Genomic DNA, 22529 nt, shown 5'->3' on the forward strand with positions numbered 1-22529 from the left:
TGTTTTACAATACAAGATCATAATGATTTTTTTTTTCTTCTCTTTTGTATATTAGGTTGAAAAATCTGATTAGCTAAAAGGATGTAAATGAGTTTTAACACTCTCTTAGATGACCAAGACATTGTTTTCATTGGAATAATTGTATTTGGGTTATTTGTCCTAAGTGAAATTTAAGGTGGAGAGTTAAGTGTAGCAGCTCCTTCCACTGCTACTCCAGCTTATACATATACTGTTTTACTTTCTAAAATCAAGACCTTTTTATAGGCCAATTCTTGCTCTTCCTTAAGTTAGCTGAAAAAATTTGGTATAAAAATCCATTAAAAATTGGAGCGAGAAAATAACAGGAACTATCATAATTTTCTTCAGAAAATTGGGACTACTGTGGCATTTATGGTTCTGCTTGTATGTCCCATACATGCAAAAATTCTTTGCCTCATTTTAAGGCCTTTCAAGCGGAATGAGTATCAGAAGTATCACAGCACCTCCCACTGCTCTGGGTTCTGTCACTTGCGTGGTCCCTGCTAACTCACTCATCTCTGCACCATATTCAGTTGCACAGAGTAGACACATTCTCTGTAAATGACATTCAAGAGATCTCTTATACAGCCCACTGCTGCAAAAGGACAGGCCTGTGAAGAAACACATCTAGCCATAAACATATGAGCTGACACTGCAGATTGTGTTTACATAGGCCACTGAACTGAGCAGTATAATAAATATTGCAGTGTTATTGTCCCTTCTAACAGAAGATCCCCAAGTGCTTGGTCATGACTTGGGTACTCTCCTCAAGTCATAACAGTACTATCAATTATAAAAGAGAACATTATCTTTTACAGTGAGATCATTACCTCTTACAGTGAGACTTATATTGTGACTTTAACATTCGTGTCCCAGCCTTGCTTTTGTGAAAAACCCTGGGAAATACAGAGCACCAGGTAGGAGCTGAGCGTCACGGACCTCGAGACATTTGGCTTGCAGGTAGAAGTATGCATGGTTGGACATGCTATTGACATTTATTCTGATGTCTTGGTTAGGCTTACAGTTGCTTTACAAACATGTGAAATAATAGCATAGAATTCACTTCAGTGTGATAACAAGCAGTGATCTAACGATTCCCTACCAGCTGCTGAAGTGGAAGTGAAAAGGAGAAAGTATAATGATAAGAAGGAGACCATTTTCTGGAAGTTTAATTTCCATTTTTTGTGAGGAGTACATTCCAGTTTCAGCAATGCAAACTTAATTCTGCTTTGAAAACATTTTCATTTGTGTGTGCTTTTAAGTATGACCACTTTAAGCTTCTTCTTTTGGTCCTCTTGTAAATGCCCTCAGATCTGCATTCTCCATGCAGTCAACAGGGAAAAGAATGAGATTTCTGAGAAATTCTCCACTCCTAAGAATATTTCCATTCTACCCTTTCTGTATATGTATATGTGTGAATGCACATATGTATGTGAGCAATACAGGTATCCCAGTCCATACTTATGCCAGCTATTGTCATAGTTCTATTATGCATGGATTTTGAATTAGGTGATCTCTATTTTAAAGCATGTTTCTCTCTTTGCTTATAACTTAGAACAAATTTTCTATTTTGTGTTTCACTGAAGAGAAGCACACTACATACTTGCTTGCTTTTTCTGCATAGACTGGTGAATCTGGTCAGTTTAAACTTTCTACTTAGGAAAAAATTAATTAATGTTGACAGGAAATATGTCTGAGTAAAAAATGTAAAAGGGCTTGGCTCTCACAATCCAAAGAGCTTACTGCGGCTTATACAGACATACAAAAATTGATTTTTCTAAACGAGGTTTCTAAATTTTCCTGAATCTACTCAATGCACATTTTTACCTGCTTTTTTTCCCTGGAAAGCTGTAGTGTAGCTTTACCTCATGCTGTTTGCATTGAAGAGAATTAATGTGGAAGGAAAGAATAATTTCAGAAATTGAATTCTGGTTCTGATAACACCTGTAAGTGCAATTACTTGGGATTTGTGCAGCCTTCAGATATGTAAGTTTTACTGTATTATATGCAAGTTATAAAATTTCAGGTGTTTGAGTATGAACCAAAATTTCAAATTTGAAAAACTGCCTTGAAGTTGTGATAACATACCACCTTGAAAGACATAAATGAGTGAGCAAGAAAGGTGTAGTCAAATGAGCTTCTGGTAATTCCTGATAAGCTAAGCGTCTCCACTGGAAATGTTTGGGGGGTTCTGAGTATAACTAGGTCACCCTACAAACATTCCTGGTGGAAAATGCAATTTAAACATCCTCTGGGTTCAGTTGCAACAGAGCAGAGATTTTGTCTCTGTCAGTTTTAGTTACAAATAATGAAAGTCAAAAAGAGTTGCAGGTAGGTAAGATCCTTTGCAACAGAGCACAAAAGACTGTAGGTGCTGCATCAAAGCTTGCATCTGAATTTGAACTTACTCAAAATTTTGTGCTGCTCTGAACCAGTGGTTTTTTTCAGTACTATGTCTAATTTCATATCTTTGTAGGTGCTGGATCGATTTTATCTCATGGTTCACATTTTGTACTGATGAGTTAATTCAAACAATAGGACTTGGAAAAAGTAGTAGGTAAAATATGTGTAGTTCACTTAGTAGGCAGGAAAATACATCCTAACAAGACTGAGCTTCTATATCTTTTGAAAACTAGGAATCTAGGCTTTGACCATCGTGATGAAGAAGACTTCCTCATCCTGCATCCTGCTCAGGTCATGCTGAGGTCTAGATCTGTAGATGATTTAGGACAGAATCACACAGAATCACTGAATAGTTGAGGTTGGAAGTGACCTCTGGAGGTCATCTAGTCCAACCTCCCTGCTCAAGCAGGGCCACCTAAAGCCAGTTGCCCAGTACCATGTCCAGTTGGATCTTGAACATCTCCGAAGATGGAGACTCCACAATTTCTTTGGGCAACCTGTGCCGGTGCTCAGTCACTCTCACTGTAGAATAAGTTTTTCCTGATGTTCAGACAGAATCTCCTGTGTTTCAGTTTGTGCCCATTGCCTCTAGTCCTGTCACTGGGCACCACTGAAAAGAGCCTGGATACATCTTCTTTACAATCTCCCTTCTGGTAATTATACAAATTCATGAGATCCCCCTCTTGAGCCTTCTCTTCTCCAGGCTAAACAGTCCCAGCTCTCTCAGCCTTTCCACATAGAAGAGATGCTCCAGACCCTTCCTCATCCTTGTGGCCCTTTGCTGGACTCTCTCCAGTAAGTCCACGTCTCTCTTGTACTGAGGAGCCCAGCACTGGACCCAGCACTCCAGGTGTGACATCACCAGTCCTGAGTAGAGGGGAAGGATCACCCACCTTTGACCTGCAATACTTTGTTTAATGCAGCCCAGGATACCATTAGACTCCTTTGCCACATTGCTGGCTCGTGTTCAATTTGGTATCCACCAGGATCCCTGGGTCCTTTTCTGCAAAGCTGCTTTCTAGCCTGTTGGCCCCCAGTGTATACCGGTGCCTGGGGTTGTTCCTCCCCAAGGGCAGGACTTTGCACTTCCCCTTGTTGAAGTTGATGATGTCCCTGTCAGCTCATTTATTCAGCCTATGAAAGTCCCTCTGGATGGCAGCATGACCCTCTGGTGTAACAGAGGATGAATCCAGGATGAATCCAGTCTGCTCAATAAAACAGAGGGAGACTGCTTGAAGTTTATATGGAATGCAAGATCCACCAAATCCAGAGCCAAAATTGAAATTATATTTTAAGATAGCCTAGAGGGGAAGAAAAAACAAACCCCACAAAACATTAGAAATCATAAAAGTGTAAACAGTTCAAACTCTCAAAAATAGATTTAATTGGTAAATCTTTGCTTAATGTTCTAGATTTTGACAGCTGAAAGCACTGTTATGCTACAGTCTTGCACTGACAGATGAATAAAATAAGTGTAATCAAATACACATACACCTTGCTATGCATGTGATTTTATAAACTTGACACTGCAAAGAACGTCTTTGTGGTTATATCAAATTCTAATGCTTGCCTTTCAAATTTTTGACCTTTAGCAGTGAGATGCAAACAGCCATTGTCTGCATCACAGATTTGTGGCACAGTATCTTTCAGAAAAACTAATGTACTAGCAGGGGTGGTGGTGATGCTGTCCGTCGTGAGGCCATGATGCTACATTAGTTAGAAAACATGGTGGAAAACTGACCTGTTTGCATGGGAAGGAAACTGAAATGGTAATTTCAGAAAAAGGATTTGAAATGTGCTGATACTTGGCTGGGATGTGAACGATGAGTGGCTTCTGACGTGCCACAGCCAAACCCCAGCAAGCAGCATGATCTGCCATTCTGCTGGGAGCAGCATCCCTACGCTTGGCACACAGCAGCCTCCTAGCATCATTTTTAAAATTATATCATGTGAAAAAAGATTGTAAAGATCCCTGTTAAAGTGAATTGAGAAAATGCAAGTGTACAGTCAACTTGGTATCCTGTCAAAAGACTTACTGATGGTACATTTGGGTAGATGCAGTTCAAGCTACCAAAACCAAAATCTAGTTCAGATAGTAGGTGTTTGTCTTTGGGGTACTATGGCAGCAGTTGCAGTGCCTGCCCTCCCCTCCTCAGATGTTACACCTCATAATTCAGACCATAGTAAATGACCCAAAAGGATTCTTTGGCCTCCTCTTTCACAATATATTTTGAGCTTTTGTCTATACCTTCATGCCCTAAATATTTTCAGGCTCTTTTCTGCATTTGTGAAGTTTAATACTGTTAAGCAATATCTGGTTCTTATGCTGCACTTTTTTTTTAATAGAAAGTAAGATTTTTATGTAGTTTTGTGATTCCAACAACTGGTTTAATCGTGTTATGACTATATTTGGAAAAATTACCATTTCCCATCTCAGTAGGGTATATACAGAGAATGCATGTAGTACACTGTTCAGTATGGAGGCAGGGACTAGGCTAAGATACAACCTAAAAAGAGAAAGGGAACAGACCCTTCTTCCTCCTCGCCTCTCTCCTTGAAAGTATAGAAAGACCTTCCCCTACCCCTAGCTGTTACAATAAGAGCAACAACTCCACAAAGAGGGAGTGGTCATAGATCCATACTGTTAGAAATGGAAAGGAGCAATAAAACACCACCAGGACAGTTTTCTTATTCTTGATGTGCACACCTAAACATAGCAATAAAAAAGTCAAGAAGTACAAGACTGAAAAAGAAGGCATAACCAACTGTTGAACGGATATCCAAAAATCCCACGTTGAATCTAGTGTGAAATGTAGCCCATTTCTATGGTACATTATCATTCATCATCTCAGCCAATGAAAATTTTATTTTCCCAGTATTTTGTATTTTTTCGTATGTGTTTGCAACCGTTTGATTTATATTTGGTTGTAATTTCAAATATATAAAATGGCCCCATATCTTTTTTCTTGTCTCTAGCCATTCTATTTTGGAACAGCCAACAAAACCCCGGCAACAACAACAAAACAAATGAATAATTTTGGATGTAAGGTCTGTTTGCTTTGAAAAAGATCAGTATGTTGGTGCATCAAAATGTTGCCAGATCAGCTGTCTTTCTCCTTTCCAAGAGAGATTATTCTGAATTAGGAGGCTTGCTAAACAGATCAAAGGGAAAAATTTTGTCCAGGCTACTTCTATTGCAGGTTCAGTTAGTAATTACAGTGTTCAGTTCTGTTCTAGGACAATGTAAATGTATCTTATTTAATCAGGTCTTGTGATTGTTCACTGCATACCTGAGATCAGAAATGTCATTGATAAATCCAGAGGAGCAGACAGTGACTCACACATCCCATGGTTCAGATTAGGTAAAGGCGAAGGGGGCACTGAACAGTAAGAATAAAATATGGTTTAATGATTGACAACACTGCCACTATGGATTGTTCCTAAGTAATCTAATTTGATTTACAAGAATTCAGTGTAAATATAATGCATTTCTCAAGGAAGTATCCTGTCATTTATAGTTTAGCATGAAATATATGGCATGGGCATTTTAATTCAGTAAGCTCATGTTCGTGCAGCAACAGAAGAATAAGAAAATGTACCTGAAACAGAGAGGCAGGAATGTACTGGGGGAGCTCTCAGCTTCCCACTGCAGGTCAGCTGGAAGGAGCAACTACCATCTCCAGGTGTCTAGTGGGTCCCAGGTTGGGGTGTTTCAGAGATCCTGGTTCCAGCCTCAAGACTAAATTTTCTTGAACCTCTGTGAGGTAATGCTTTCTGATCTCGAAAGTGCTAAATCACCTCACCCACAGGTACTTACAGAAATGCATCTTCAGGCTGAAGGAATGAATATACAGGGTGGTAATTGTTTGGGGGACATTTCTCCAGAGAACTGATACTTTCATGCTCCCTTTTGGTGCAGTCACCCTGCCTGCCTACAGCTGTGCAAGTAAGGACTCGCGGACTCGCTGGGCTGCACAGTCCAGGACTGCCTGTATTTTCAGCCACAAAGGTGACCGAAACAAAGCCCACTTCTAGAAATGTGTTTGGCGAGCTGTATTGCCTCCCTTCTTCAGCATGGGTAAATTTGTTAAAACAGGTTTAATCAAGGGAAACTACTGGATTTCTTAGTCCCTGACATCCCTTCTTTACAGGCAAATGCTCTTTCAGTTCATGTGCTTTTTCAGAGACGAAAGGGAATCTTTATGTGAGAGCCTCACGACAAAGTGCTGGCAGCAGAGCAATAGAAATAAAGCTGTAGTCTCATGATTATATTCTAATAGCTTTCTTTTTATTTTAAGATACTTAAACCTAATCCCCCAAGTTAGCCCAATCACAGTCTCCAATGTAACCTTGTTTTCAGCTATTAGCAGGTGGTTTTTAAAGCCCTCTTTAGATGACATGCGGGGCCCACATAGTGCAGCCAATTGTTAGACAGGATATAATTTAGACTTCAGCTCTTCCTCTCGGTTTGAAATAAAATGGTTACATTTCAGGAGAGCCTAAGGGAAGATTAAAAGTTTTATATCAGAAGTTGAATATTTTCTTTTATTGTACACTCTTCTTTTAAAGAAAATGTTATTCATTTAAAATAATGCACGTTCTGATGTATTTGAAAAGGCACTACTCTGAATTAGAAAGAAATTCATAAACTATGCATGTATGGGAGAGGAAGATTACAATCTTCATTTGAACATCTATTCAAAGTTTTTTAATTCAGCCCATTCTGCTTTCTTCGTAGAATGAGGTATCTGCAAAGACGCGTTGTAAATAACAGATGGCCCATAGCCTTTAGAGAGCAGTGATTAAGGTGACAAAATCTTCTGGGGCTCCTCTCCACAGGCAGGTTATAATCGATTATTATAGCCTCTGTTCTATGCTGGAAAATGGTCCTTGCCTGTCTTTAAACCCATTAAAAGGGTTCCAGGCAATAGCTCCACATAATTATAGTTCTGGTAACCCCTGTGATGCCTTTCATTTTTGTACCCCAAAGTTATCCAAGGGCAGAGGCCACTTGTAGAATACAAAGTTGTAAAGCTGACATGGGTCTTAAAAACAGATGGAGTAGCCGAGATATGAACTGAGTAAGAAGTGAAGAGTGAGATGTGAACAACAGGATTAAGTTATTGTGGGATAAGTTCAGCTAGCTTTTACCTTTGATATCAATGGGGCTGTTTTACCAAGGATGCCCTGGGCACATTTGTGAAAAAGCATTACTTATTAAAGGGAATTCCTGGAAACCTCTTAAAAGCTAATGTATATATGCAGTAAAGTCTCTTGTAGGAGTTCACCACACCAGTCAAATAGGCATAGATCTTTTTCCAGAAGCCATCAGAAGAGTCTAAATATAACACTGCTGCAGTTCAGTAGCCTGCTCTCACGCCTGTTAAAACGAAGAGTGCAAAAACTGTTATTGTTACTAAGGGGGTGGTCACTGACCTGGCAAGTTGAAGTTTTCTTGTGATTTTATTGCAGAAAAAAAGTTAATTTCTTTCAGTATATTCTTCTGTGAAAAAAAGAAAATATCTTTCACCTGTTAGCACTAATGCATACTACTATCTCAAGGCAGCATTAACAACATGATTTTACGTTCATTTGCCTAATATCAGTGGTGCTTGTTTTCACATGTGGACACCTAACTATGGGAACCTAGGTTAACACCACCTCATTAGTCTCCATACTGCCAATTAAATAGGCAGACAATAATAAATACTGAGGTTGACTGAGGATTAAAGAAGGATGGGTACAGAATGATGAAGGTCTGTGTTCAGCTGATACTATCTCTTACAAAAGAGATGAACTGTTAATGTGCTGTTATTCCAGATTTCTAGAAGAACTGATGTGATGGGGGAATTAAGACGACAATTAATGGCCACTGAGGACGAAGACAGTTTATCATATCCTCCTCTGAATGTGACCACTGGAAATGATATATGCATCCTTTTTTACGCTAGTAATTTCAGCCTCAAAGCCAACAGTTCAGTTTTTATAGATTTGACAAATGCAACATTTGTAACACAGAATGTGGATATTTCTTCCTCTGAGTGCTCAGACATCAACACAACGTGAGTAGCAGAAGACATTTTGTATCGTAATACACGTGATTCTGAAAACTAATCAGAAATGGTGCAATGTCAAGTTAATACTAATTTGATTTTATTGTTCTAAAGCATCAAAAATAAAAAATACTACATTGGATATTCTTAGAAGAAAAAGATTGAGTCAAGACCACAAAAATTGTTCAGATGCAGCTTCTTATTTTCACAATCTTTTTCCTCTTCCATTACTTATTTCCTTGTTTGTTTATATTTGGTCCAAACAGGTTTCCCTGTGCCCGATCTCACAATCACAGCAATCTCCACTGGCATTAATGAGATCATCATTACATTGTAAAATTCCCTTGAAGGGGAGTATTGCCAGTTACTAGGTAGTAATTCAGCTGGAAGTACATTAATGAAACATGATCTCTGTTTTCCTTTACTTTGAAGCACCTGCTCTTGGGTAAAAAAACCTCTAGAAATATTTTGTCATATTTTTCTGTGTACTGAACCTTTGCTATATGACTTTTGTAATTGCCTATTGATTTAGAATATTCCCTCCAATTGAAATGTCACAATGATCTAATTAAAGCTGACTACTCTGACATTAAAAATCTGTTTCTTATTCTTAGACTGTCATTAAAATACACAAAGCCAGTGAACGGAATCAGCAGCCTAGAGATAAGGTAACTTACGATTTATTCTTAAATAGATCTTTGTGATGTACAAAGCCTGTTTGTAAATTAGGAGCAAAAAAAGAGGAGGAGTTAAATGAAAATGTTTTTGAAATTACAATTTGCTCTCTGTTCCAAGGGCTTACTATGCAGGAGAACAATAATACAGTCTTTATATAGAGAATATATTAATATGCTCAGGTAAAGTTCTGAAAAAGTGCTGTAGGTAAACAACTATACTGTAAGGTACCAGTATATGCAACAATCTGTTTTACTAATAGGATCAGACCACAATGCTGTCTCAGGGAAATCTAACTGTGATTTGTGAACAATTCTGGGGGCTGAAGTCTACATGCATGGCCAGGATTGTATTTAGTCTTAATGTGGGTTACCAGTGTACTCTGTCAGAGCTAGCTTGTGGCTAATGAGGGGTGCAAAAACTCGTAATTTTTCTGCTCCATGGATGACAAGACCACCTTTCTCCTACCATGAGAAGAGGGAAGAAAAGTTAGGGAATGGGAAGACTTGGAATGAAAAGTCAAAGGGAGAACTTGCAGCTGTTGCTCTTGCTAGTGGATTCTAGGGATGGGGAAAGCATCTGCTATTGTTTGAGGGCTGCCGTACAGCTACTGGGCCACAAACCTCAGTTCTTTCCTCAGCAGCAGGGAGAGCGGTTAAAATTATTTTCTTAAGCTCTGGCAAAGATAATGTGACATGCTCTTTTCATTTAGGTACCTCAGTTAATTGCTGAAATTTGTTTGGGAAGGACTTGGGCCAGGGAACTTGCAGTGAATGAAATTTGCATGTATCAGAGGATGAACTGGATGTTTGCTCGGGCAGCAGAAGGACAAATGACTTTTGGAATCTAAAATGCTTTTGACATCTTGAATAAGGGAAATTGAAATCCAAGGAAACTGAAGAGAGGAAGTTTAAACTAATAATGTAGGAGAAAATCAGAGCTTGAACAACATATTTGTAGGAGAGTAAAAGAGGCATGTGGCACCAAGATGATAAGCACGAATGAGTAAATACCATTATTTACACTGAGATAGAAGGACATTATACATTTAAGTAAAAGGACCCCAGGAAGGACTCGTGTTGAAGAGAGTCATTGATGTGTTTGGAGTTGATGTGTTTGTATTGTATTTGGAGTGCATAGAGACACTTGCAGTCATCATCAGAGACCATGATAGGTGGCAAAAAACCAAACATGCTTTGTTATTTAATATCTCCCCTCCAAGCTTTGTGAGCTTTGTGAAGGAACATGCTGTACAGATAAGATTGCTGTTAGTATAGTATTTTTACTTTTTTGACTACTACAGTTAGCTGTGTATAGGATCTTTCAGACTTGTCCTTGGTTATGAAGTCTGGCATTTATTGGTTTCAATACTGTAAATTATCAAAGGGGCATGCGTTTCCCTGAACACCACAGGAAATTAAGGAAACATTTTCCTTGGATCCCATTCCAAAAATACTGTCCTCCAACCAAGACTCTGCTCAAGCTGTGTCTTTACTTTTACTCCAAGTCACAAAATACCACTTTCTCTGGTGCTGCTTGGGTGCTTCTCTGTCTACTGTCTGCTGCTCCCTGTTTCACTCTTGTACAGACAGACCCACCAAAACAGTGACCTGATTTTCATTCTGCGTCTTTGCTCATACTAGTGCAGGTCTTAGCTGCTCTCCTGTAATCTCCTTCTGTATGAATGAATCTGGTTGCTTTCTACATTTGTCCTGAATGTGACCATCCTCAGCATAATACCATGCTTTCTAGTAAAATTACAGTTCTAAGAAAATAATATGAATCATAAAGCACTTGAAAATCCGGTGGAGCGTGGACTGTGCTGCAAAACTAGCTCCCGAGTTAATGGATAGATCTTAGAGGGGTTGTTTTCTTTAAGTAGTCAACAGGTTTTGCTCAACTATACAACAGCAAATTGCAAACCTTAGAATGCTACTATAGAAACAAAATACTTTGGCAGTTGAAACATTTATCTTAGAGTTTGATTGCTGCAGCTGGCATAAGAAGATCAAATGTGATGTTAGTGCACGCATACGGACTTAATGAGGATTATTCAGATTTATGTTTAGTCATCTGTTTGTTCAAATCTTATAATTTTAATTAATTATTGGGAGAAAACTTTGATGTGGTCGTGAATCTGAGGTGCATCTGAAGAGAAGAAATTTGAAGCAACTGTGCAGAGAGACTGACTGTAAATTAAAGGAGAACATCAGTACAAAAGGTGAATGGTTCATGTTTTATCTCTTATTCTGGAATATTTTTTTACATCCTTTGAGCCTGTTGTAGTAAAAGCAGAAATACTCACAAAGTTTCTCTTGACCTGTTCTTCTGCTTGAATACATTATAACTAAATACCAAAATGCATAAACAGCTCTTGAAGCTGGGATAAGAAACTCAGGCTCCACAACAGGTGAGGACTTGAAAAGAGAGTGAGTGAAGTCCTGACCGCTGTCATGCCCAGCGAGTAATTAAAGTAGCATAGGCTGGCTGTGTTTTGCAGGAGAATTTGATTTATTCCATCGGGCTAGGTGTGATCCAGGTTTTTAATAGCCCCTCGGGGCATTTAGATAAAAAATGCCTAAACTGATTATTTTTCATGTGTGACACAGGTGCTTAGCAATAAAAAATGGAATAGAGGAAGAAGGTGGGGGGTAGCTTCCATGGTAGTCATTGCTTGGGCGTTCACTGTGCATTGGCCTGCTTGTGGGAGGTAGAGAGTGATTGCTTCTGTATCACTTTTTTCCTCTTTTCTTCACTTATTGAGCTCTCTTTATCTTGACCCACAAGTTTCCTCATTTTCGCTCTTTCTATTCTCCCCTCCCCTGGCCTGTTGGGGATGGGGAGTGAGCAAGCAGCTACATGGGTGCTTGGCTGCTGGCTGGCATCAACCCTCAACACCTCAGAAGCCTTTATAAAGCAAACTTTCTGCTAAAGACACACCTGGTTATTTGTGCTGTCTTCTGTTGGATTATCTCTTGATTTAAGAGACAATTATGTCATTTTAGGCCTCTATTAGCTACCATAATACAATATTGCATGGCATATAATGCAAATAATAAGATCTACTCAGCAGAACCAGACCAATCCATTGATCTTTTAATGATTCAGGAACACTTTATTCACCTTGTTTATCCCAGCGTGTCTATTGTCAAGAGCTTCTAAAACCCACAGAGATACATTACAACCTCTGTTTTCCCCGTCTGGTTCACTTTGATTACATTTCTTGTTCAAGATGACTCTTTGGTAAGATTACAGTCTGCCTCAGTAAACAGGACACAAACAGGGCAAAGAGCTGCGAAGGAACAGAGCTTAGAGCCATGGCTACATTTATTTTCCCCTGTAAAGGCCATTCACTTAGGTTTAGGAGAGCATCCCATGAAGACAGAAAGTGACACCAGAAAGGACCACATTCAAATAGCTCAATTTATTCATCATTAAAAGAGGCTCTAACTTCAGCAGCCTGAGCTGGATCCAGAGCCTGCCTTTGTCACCACTAGTCTACCACCTTGTGCTGAGCAGCTAGTCATATCCCACCTCCTACTAGCATTAGTATTTTCCCACTTACATTGATAAATACTTGACTGTTATTGTTGCTTATAGCACGTATAGAACAGAATTGACCCAAGAACTGTGTTTTAAAGTCTTCTACCTAACAGCTGTGTTTCTCTTTGAATCTTTGAAACAGTAGTAATTCCAGCTAGCTTCCTTTTTGGAAATATCTCTCCTTGTAATGAATAGCCACATGAGATGGTAATTGGTACAGGTGGCATTTAGAGTTCATGTGGTTATCTGGCACAAAGGCAGCCTGGCCTATGACTAGGAATTGTTTGTGTCACAGTACATAAAGTACATAAAGTCTGTGTGAAAGTTTCCTTCCTGTATTGCCTCTAATGTTTAATACGAACACAGCATTTCCTATAAAAGCCAAGGTATTTTCAGTTCTGCAGATAAAATCTTTATCTCTCCTCCCATTGTCATTCATTTGCTATATTGTTCTCATTCTATTTGCTATCTACTCATCTGAGAAAATATTAAACTAAATGAATTAATTCTATTGATTTTTGTTGTTTGAATATCTTTTTTGTGATTTGATGGATTATAGTTGCATCAATTATCAGTTAAGCATATGCTTGTTGGAGGCTATTCACTCTCAGTTGTTTGGAAAAATGCTAAGGATAAAAGCCTGTATTGTTAAGTAAACCACGCTCGACTAGTCCACTAATTAGAATCTTAATTCTCATAAATCTGCAAGTGACATAAAAAAAAAATTTTTAGTCTTTGGTGCAATGTGAAGAAACAGCGTTCTCTTGGAGGTGACTTTAGACTGTGCTTACATACATAGGATTATAAAACTTGCTTGTTCATATGGTAAGCCTCCAAAGAACTTCCTTGTTTCCCACTTTTCTTATCTTCTCAGCAAAAGTACAGAGCACACCCAGCATCTGTGGTTGGCACAAACATTTAAGTAAACTTCTCTGTGCTTATAACTGGCCTTCAGCTAGTGCCTGTAGCATTGCTGCTGAGCCACCATGGAAATTCTGTTCAGATTGTGCTGTATATCAGGAAAAGATTCCTTTCTTCTAGCAATTAGTATCTAGGCTAATACGTGTTTTAATTTTCTAACTTTATCACTATAACAATAGAATATTTTCCATAAATATTTGTGAATGTGTACTAGATGAAATTAATTTTTTTTTTTTATTTTTCACTGATGCTTGCAGCTGGAAAGAGCTGTTTAGGCTCAAAACGTAAGGAATACCATAAGACAAAACATCCTTTTCTCACCTGAATGACACTTTGAGTTCTAGGGTTCGTTTTGAGCATTTTGAAAAACTCCTGAGGGTTATGAAGTTCTGTAAATCAAAAGCCACAGATTATTAGAAAAAAAAAAAAGAAAAGGCTCAATTACTGTAGTAACCTAACCTGTCAAATTTTGTGTGTTACTCCTAAGGAGCATTGTTTTGGTTGAGTTTAGACTCTCTGTTGTGTGGATGACATGCTACTGAAAGCAACTGATATGAACAAATGAGCAATATTCTACAACAGACAATATTCTCTCTATATATACATACACCCTATAGAACATAAAATATTCTATATTGTGCCATATTTATAGACAACTGCTTATTTTTCAAACCTGTCAGAATTGTATCTAAGTATTACCCCAAATTTTAAAACCCACACACAGTGTTATCCATTGTGGACAGACATATTAGAATATTTCATTCTAAGTCTCACTTATTGCTAAAAAGATTCCTCTTCTAAACTCTTTGTGGCTATCTATAAGCAAAAAAATCTTCATCAAACTATATAGAGCAATACATACATAGACCAAGTAGGGTTAAAGTATTAAGCAACATACAATAAGGAGAAAAGTTTATAATTTCCTTCTGAGATAACTTGAATACCTGAAAGTAACTGGGTAAAAAGTGATAAAGGCTAGGACATAGTCCTGATCTGTAAAAGATCAGGATGTACTTCTGGATGTTCTCAATTATTTCTGTTTCAGAATATCTGGCAGGTGTTCAGACTGCAGTGGTAGTAACATATATATAAATCCCATGATTAGAAACTACTGGAAGCTGCTGCAATACCGCACATACACAGACCTTTCAAAATGAGAAAATATTTATTTGTGCCTAACCTGTTACAAATTGGGAAACTAGGGCTGACAACCCCTCCCCACCCTCCAGTGAGAGAAGACTCTGGCTTCTACAGCAAATTCAGACATTTGCAAAGGAAATTGCCATTTAGGCATCTGAGCCAAGGAAGAATTGCAGTGATAAATCAGAATGGTTATCATGCCTGTACCTATCATAAAAGCAATTTTTAAAAAATCCCATAAAATGATTATTGAGAGCCACTGCAGGCCTACTGACAGTCTCTCAGGTTCGGCTCCACTGATTATAAAGTGTTGGTAACTGATGAAATACTGCACTGTCAGAGACCCTTGAAGAATGAAATTGCACTTGCTCCTTGCCTGCCACAGCTATGGAAAGCTGTGCTTGTGAGATGAAACTCTGAGAAGTAGTAAAAACATATTCACAGAGCCTCTTCAGTTATGAACAATCCTAATGACATGGGAGGCCAAGCCAAGATACGAACTGTGATGTTTGCAGCTAGCAATAGTGAACCTTTATCTGCCACCAGTACTTCAGAAATAAATATAAACTTTTTCCTTCTGTCATTTTGACTTTTTTTTCCCCTTCTGTTGTCTTTCTAGGTTTTTAATGACCAACAAGTTTTGTGGAGGCTCGGCTAGAAATTGGTCCACTTTAGATTCAGTTGAGATTGTACAAGATAGAGAAAAGTTTGCTAAATTTAATGTTTCTGTCATCTCTGCTCCTGTGGAGTATTCATTTCATTGTCAGCTGGTGGGAACAAGCAATCTCTATCCTGCAAGACTGATTCCATCCAACAATGAGGCAAAAAACTGGGATGTTTTCATTTCCAGGTTGCAAGTGAGTACACATTGCCATTTCAGAGATCATTCCAAGAACTATTACTTGCTATTGTAGGTGCTGAACGACACACATTCATAATGCCCTTGCTTTCATTTCAGCCTGAAGGAAAATGTAAAAGGAAAGCTGTTCCCCCTAGGTGAGCTATTCAATAAAGGGGTAAAAACGACGGCAGTTGCTGAACAATAAGAACATGAAAGCACAGCTTTGAAGAACAAAAAACTATGAAGTTGTCCACAGAAAAGAAAAGCCAATAAAACCAAATGCGCTTAATCAGGCAAAGAATGACTAAGTCCCCATGCCTGTTTAATGAATTGGGCTGCTATTGGAAACATGGGCCTCTTAGGTGGATGGCTTTATGCTGCTTACTTTTTTTTAATTTGATTTCTTTGCACTTTGTTTACCTAGGAAAGTACAGCTTAGTGTGGTTACTGTTTTCAGTGACTTAGACTGTCTGTACTCCTGCAGGTAGAAACAAAGCGCAGTGCAATTAGATTTAATGGAAGGTTTGCCATGGACTTCAATCAGGAGCGATACTAGGTACTGCATAGCCCAGAAGGAAAGCAGCTGGCTTTTTTTTTTTTTGAATGAGGCAGAGATTTTCGGTGTATTTAGTGCAGTACTACACATGTGAGGTGTAGATGATTGCATCTTTATTATTGTGAGCATTGATCTTGACTTAGGAGAAGCACATCAACATTTATATCTTAAAACAATATTGCACTAAGGGATCTCTTTGATTAAGAGATCATGGAAATGATAGGAATAATTCCAAACTGCACTCCATTTGTCAAAGATGAGCTAACCCCATGACCCCATGATAACTGGATACAAATGTTGATATAATTGTATTTATGATTTCGATAACAAAGTAAATATCAATAATCTGAGTCCAGATTTGACGTTTCTGCTTAAACAATGGAAATATCAAAGGAACAGCATTGGTGCTGAGATTTATTTTCCACAAATTCCAGGATCAAGTCCCACAGTTTTTTGAGAAGCAACGTAGCAATACACACCAATGTTGTGAAGGTTCCTCCTGATGGTATTTTTTATGGAAAGGCCTGAAAATACCTGAGTCCACACAACTGTACTTTGCCTAGTCAACTCTTTGAAGTTAGACTCTGGCATCACTAGGCTGTGAAAGTACGTGGGCTATGAAAATACAATGCACCCACTTACAACGTATCTTTTCCTTGAATTTCTACATACATTGATACTGCTGCGTTCTCAAAGCTTAGAAAGAGGCCTTGCTCCATCCTTAGTAAGCATCCTTTCATTGGGGTCTTGATCAAGAGTGGAAGTAGTAGGTTTCCCGTCTTCCTTATTGATTTGGAGCAGCAGCTGCTTCCACTGTTCAGACCACAGAACTTCCAGTTCCTCTTGGGAAAGGCCTTTTTCTCTGATCAAGTCCCAAGCATGGAACACAACCTGAAAAGTCCTGTTCTGCTTTTTTCTGTTGTGTGAGAAAACAGGAAGTCACCATTCTGGGCTTGTTTCTAAGTTCTAGCTGAAAGAGATCATGCCTTTCCAGATATCTTCCACTGATATGTAGTGAAATCTGATTGACCTCAATATCAGTCTTTGTTCTAGGATGAGGTTTAGAAACCCCCAAGATCTGTTGCATGGTGAAAAAAGCACATGGGATGTGCTCAGTGGTTGCAGGCAGCACAAAATTTTGTTGCGGAAACTGAGGAACATGATTTTCATGTCAATGTTATGCAATGAATTAGAAACCAGGATCCAATGCCAGACTAGCTGGTACCATTGTACTTTGCAATGTTGGGTCCTGAAAACAGTATCCCTGTATTAGAGGGACACGGCACCTGCACAGTGAAGCCTTGCATAGCTTGTTCCAAGGCAAGGCTGAACTGATACAGCCTTTTACTTTAGTTCTGGAGCTAGCTCAGTCACTAACATCTAAAGAACCTCTGTGGGATGCGGTCTAAGCATGCCCATAGCCTCAGATGTCACCACTCATAGGTGTATGCAGTACCAAAACTGCTCTGGTTTTGGTGGGGGGTTTTTGTTGGTTTTGTTATTATTACAGGAATGGTTATTCCACCACGACCCCTTTTACCCTTTCGAGGATCTCAGAATTGTCTACGAAGTTAAAGAGGAGGCTGCCACCAAAGGCATTGTTTTTCTTTAGTATGTGTCATAGTGGTTTAGAAGCCCCTTTGTTCCTAAGAAAACTGCCAAAAACTTTAAAATCAAGAATATTAGGATTCTTTGTGGCTAAAATATTTCTGAGTTTAAAAATTAGATGTTCAGTGTACACTTAAGAGCCATGAACACAACAGATTATACTTGAAGGCTTTGTCAAAGGTCAAATGATGAGAAAACTCCATTCAAAAAATATTTTAAAAGTTAACAGTAAATGCAGACTAGTATAACTAAGACAAATGACGCTGGTCCAAACGCTAAAATTAAAACTTCCGCAGTACAGAGGCCTGTATCCAAAAGGCTTTTACATTCATAAAAATTAGAGAACCACATGTAAGTATTTTTAACTTTTCTATAGGTAGAAATGCTGCTAGGAGTCACATTTTTATCTCCCACCTGGGATCTAACACCCACACAGAAATGATAAAGCTTCAGAAAAACAATAAAAGCACCCTGCATATACTTCATCTCCCGCCTAAAAGTAGACGTAGCTTTTTAAGAATGTACAATTAAAGCTTTCACCTCGAAGGTTCGGTAAGAATAATCCTGCTTCAGAAAAAACCCAATAGGATTGACATAATAAAATTCAGTACTTCTGGCTCTAAATCAGAAGGGGTAAAGCCTTTCTAAACCAAATATACCTGTTAAGTGCTTCAGAGACTTCTTGTAAATGTGGTAACAAGTGTGTATTTTTTTTCCAGAATTTCAATCCAGTTTTTGAACATAAATGACATAAATCTTCACCTGTTTTTTGGTTTTATTGTAAATAAGTCTTTCAGATTACATTTCATGACTCCTATTCACATTTTCATCTGTTGTCTAAGCAGTGGCTTAACAAGCAAAGGCTTTGGTAATCACCTGTATTGTCTAAAACTGTGCAAACAGCTATCCAACCCAGAAGCTTATTTTTGCTAATCCTGCTTTAATCAGAAGTCTGACTGCCTATAGTGAAAGTAGGCAGTCTTTGAAAGTTCACTACCATGATCTGACTTGGAAAGATTCTTCTAAGAGGCCCAGAAAAGCTTGAATTGCTAAAATTGTCTTCACCTCGACAGTACCTAAATAGCCCTTAGTTCTGCATATGATGATAGTTTATGAATCAGCATTCTGGGAGGTATAGACATTGGTCTTAACACACATATTATGTACACATTAACTTTAGGTGTCTGAGCCATGAACGAAGTCAAACCCAGAGTGTTTACTGGTGTAGCACAGTATGCAAGCCACAAACTAATTTCTTTAACGTTTGTACCAACACATTTCCTAGGAAGTACAAACTCTTTTATTACCACAAAGCTTTCCATTTAGTTTATCGTAAAGCATAGAGTAATCATGGAGTGGGAACACAGAAAAGTAGAAATCCATGATCTGCTTCCTTGCTTATTGCCTGGTGAGGGAAGTGATTTAAATAAAATAATACTTTTTTATTTTATTCTATAATATTTTATAGAAAACAGTCAGTTTTAAGGTCTTGTTTCTTTACTGGTGGATTTATGTTTGGTGCTTTCCTTATACACCCATTAATCTGTAGATACATAATAATACCAGTCCTCATTTTTCTTTACAAAATTATTTCAGAAAGACTCAAAAACACAGATCAGATTAATTCTTTCCTTCCTTCATTTTCTTCCACCAGTTAGATTCCCTTCCTTCTGCAGGAATCAGTGCTTATGTCATTATGTGCATGTGTGTAGAGGGTGGATTGTCTTCCCTTTCTTCATCATTTTCTAATCCTTTGACTGGTTTTAACAAAATTTTTAGAAGGCTAGTGGTCTCAAAGCCATTCAGTTTTCTGATACTTTTTGCAAAATTGGTGGCTAGGCAGAGAACAGATCCCCAAATTACTTGATTTTTCTGAGAAAATAGTATGGTAGGAGCTCGGTCAGTGGCAGACCTTGAGAATCCAGTCAGAGGAGAGATATTACAGATTTTTCTAACTGCCAGAAAAGCTTATGTGGGTTTCATATGTTAAGAGAGAACACAGATCCCACACCTCAATAAAGCAAACCCTCACTCCTGTTTCGAGTCTCTGATGTCTAAGAAGGGGGGAAGAAAGGTTGCACAACTGTTTTCTCCTTGAACTTTCATTAAAACTCAGCCAAAAAGGTCATCCTCATTAGATGCATTTTAAAGTAGGTTTCAGGACTTCTGCTTGTCAAGGAGTTATTAGCTAAAAATCTCAGGGTATTTCAACAAATCTCATGATCTGGGGGGGCCTTAACTCTCATGGCTTTGAGTGCTTTGAGTTTCCTGGTTCTTAAGTGGTCATTGAGCAATACTGATCACATGTCCCCTTTGGGGCTTTACTTCTAAAAGTAACACAAATTTCTGAAGTGGGAAACCTGCTTCTTGCCAAACAAATGAATTCTGCATCTTTAATTTCTTTAATCTTTAATGGGTGAAAAGGGGACCTGGAAAATTATTATGCAGAGGATTTCTCTTTCTTTTTTAATGGGCGGAGTGTGAGTGGTAATTAACAGGTACATTTTTTGTAATTACCAGATATATCCTGAAAGTAAGGCCTATGTGCCACGCTTAATTACACTCATCTATCTACCTTTCTTCATTTTCAGATTCAAGGCTTCAACATTGAAAACAACCAGTTTTCCTATGCAAGTGACTGTACAGGTTTCTTTACTCCTGGAATCTGGATGGGCTTGGTGACGTCTATAGTTTTACTGTGGATTCTGGCCTATGGAATCCATATGATCATGCAGCTCACAACAAACAGTAGATTTGATGATCCCAAAGGTCCAGCTCTCTCAGTTCCTCAGACAGAATAGCTGTGGATTGACTTAATACTGCTATGACTTTTCCTGGTCTGATATTTATGATTTTTATAACCTTTCTACTTCATAATATGTGTAACCTAAAAAGATATCATAGCAGAAAGGGATAATTAAACTACATATAAAAATGTTCCTTATGTGGCAAGAATAATAATTCTACTTGTTATTACCGTCATTTGTTAACAGCTATCTGTGTTAATGGTCTGAGGTGAGGCTGTAGAGGTTATTACTGTATCTGGCTATTAGAAAGACCATTACAAACTGCCTTCAGATTAACTATTATGGGCAAAGAAAAGATATCACAACAGAGATAAATGGGAAGGATAAATAACTTATTTGATAAGAAACTATATATTGAAACTGCTGGTCTCTCTAAAGGTTCTTTAGGAAGTATGTCATGTTGATGCTACATCTTAAGAAGGCTGAACTGTGTCTTGTCATATTGTCTCTTGAGAAAACCATCCAGAAGTGTACAGAACTAATAAAGGATAAGTCACTAAATAAATGGTCTTGAAAAGTCTGTTCAAAATAAATCGCTTTGTTCAGATGTGGTATCACAAATGAGAATGGGTGGGTTAAGGTTTAGCTTCCCTCTAATGTTAGCTTATGCCTGTGAGAATTATGTTGAGTAACGCTGACTCATGTGTTTATTTTATCCATGGACAGCTGATGGAGTTACTAAGCAAGATAGGTCCTTGTCCAAACTGATCACAAAATTATATTTGGTGTCATGGCAATGAATGCAACTTTTCAAGCTCATTACCTAGTATGATTCAATGATGTGCCAGTGCAGACAGCATCTTAACAGAGATAAGGTAATTTTTTTATCATCCCTCCTTTTCCAGGTGTCTTATGAAGTTTGTACAAAAAAGGAAAAAAAAGTTATGCGAAGTCATTAGAAGTACTGTGCTAATGTACTGTTTAAGTCTGAGCATGGTTATGGTCATCTCAATGATTCCAGAAGCCTGAAAACATTCAGAGTGTGCTGAATTCTTTTGCAATTAATAAAGACACTACATCTCTTTGGGCAATCTGACTATGGAGTGAATTACTAAATGTTATGAAAAACGAGGAAATAGTAAATGAGCAATGGTGAAACAGTAAAAAATGGTAAAAATAACATTTTCATTCTTTCTTCTGTAATGTTTTGTTATGACTGTGCATGTTCTATTAGTAGTTAACAAAAAGGTGTAATTTTGACAAAATTACATTTGTCACATGAGAAAAAAAATCAAAGTTTTCTGATCTTGATCCATGTCATAGGACAATGATACAGAGGAAGGACAGTTAGAATCAACTATTTAACTAGACCAACAATAGTTTCTACCCATCATTCCTAGATGTCACTTTTTTATTGTGCAAAGAGGTATATTAAATGCTATCTGAAGCTATTCTTCCCAAATCATTCAATCCTGACCTGGAAAACAAAAAGAAAGCTGGCATGTAACTAGCAGAGGTGACTCCTCTGCTGTAATATTTTTCCCAAATGTTTTTCAAAACCTCAAATGCTGGCATTTGATCTACACAAAAGGGCTGTGTTAGAAAGGCACGTTTTCTTTGCAAAAATTAGTGCCAGGAGAGACAACTGGACTTGTTTTATTAATTCTCCCTTCAAAGCAAGTTACATGAATGTGACAATTGAAAATTTAGATAATAGTCATGTAACTGATAGCTAGAAGAGAGGAAGGCTATTACAAAGACTTGGTTTGTAGAAGACAGCTTTCTTATGACTTTTATCTAGAGTCAACAAAATTTGGAACAGATTTTGTTCAACAGCAGTGATATATAAGAACTGAAGAGCAGCTTTACAAGGCCACCCAGCTCAGGATCCTGTCTCCAGCAGTGGTATGAGTACGGTGAGCACGTAGTAGTACTTCCTGCAGATGTTGTCCCATTCTCCACCATTTAAGCTCAGGGACTTCCTCAGCCAGAGGTGGCATCTTTGTATTTAATAACTCTGGGTA

General features: G+C 38.2%; 1 protein-coding gene across 1 annotated transcript in view; it reads left to right on the forward strand.

Moving 5' to 3' along the window:
• The window catches only part of ATP6AP1 (ATPase H+ transporting accessory protein 1), a 54311-nt gene extending 33752 nt beyond the window's left edge, over nucleotides 1–20559 (forward strand). The window contains exons 7-10 of the mRNA XM_059816090.1: nucleotides 8242–8483; nucleotides 9089–9142; nucleotides 15373–15610; nucleotides 20350–20559. Of these exons, the coding sequence (XP_059672073.1) occupies nucleotides 8242–8483; nucleotides 9089–9142; nucleotides 15373–15610; nucleotides 20350–20559 (744 nt within the window). The remainder of the gene's footprint in view (nucleotides 1–8241; nucleotides 8484–9088; nucleotides 9143–15372; nucleotides 15611–20349) is intronic.
• Nucleotides 20560–22529: the final 1970 nt, after the last annotated feature.

The sequence above is a fragment of the Gavia stellata genome, chromosome 4 (assembly GCF_030936135.1).
Source record: "Gavia stellata isolate bGavSte3 chromosome 4, bGavSte3.hap2, whole genome shotgun sequence".
NCBI lineage: Eukaryota > Metazoa > Chordata > Aves > Gaviiformes > Gaviidae > Gavia > Gavia stellata.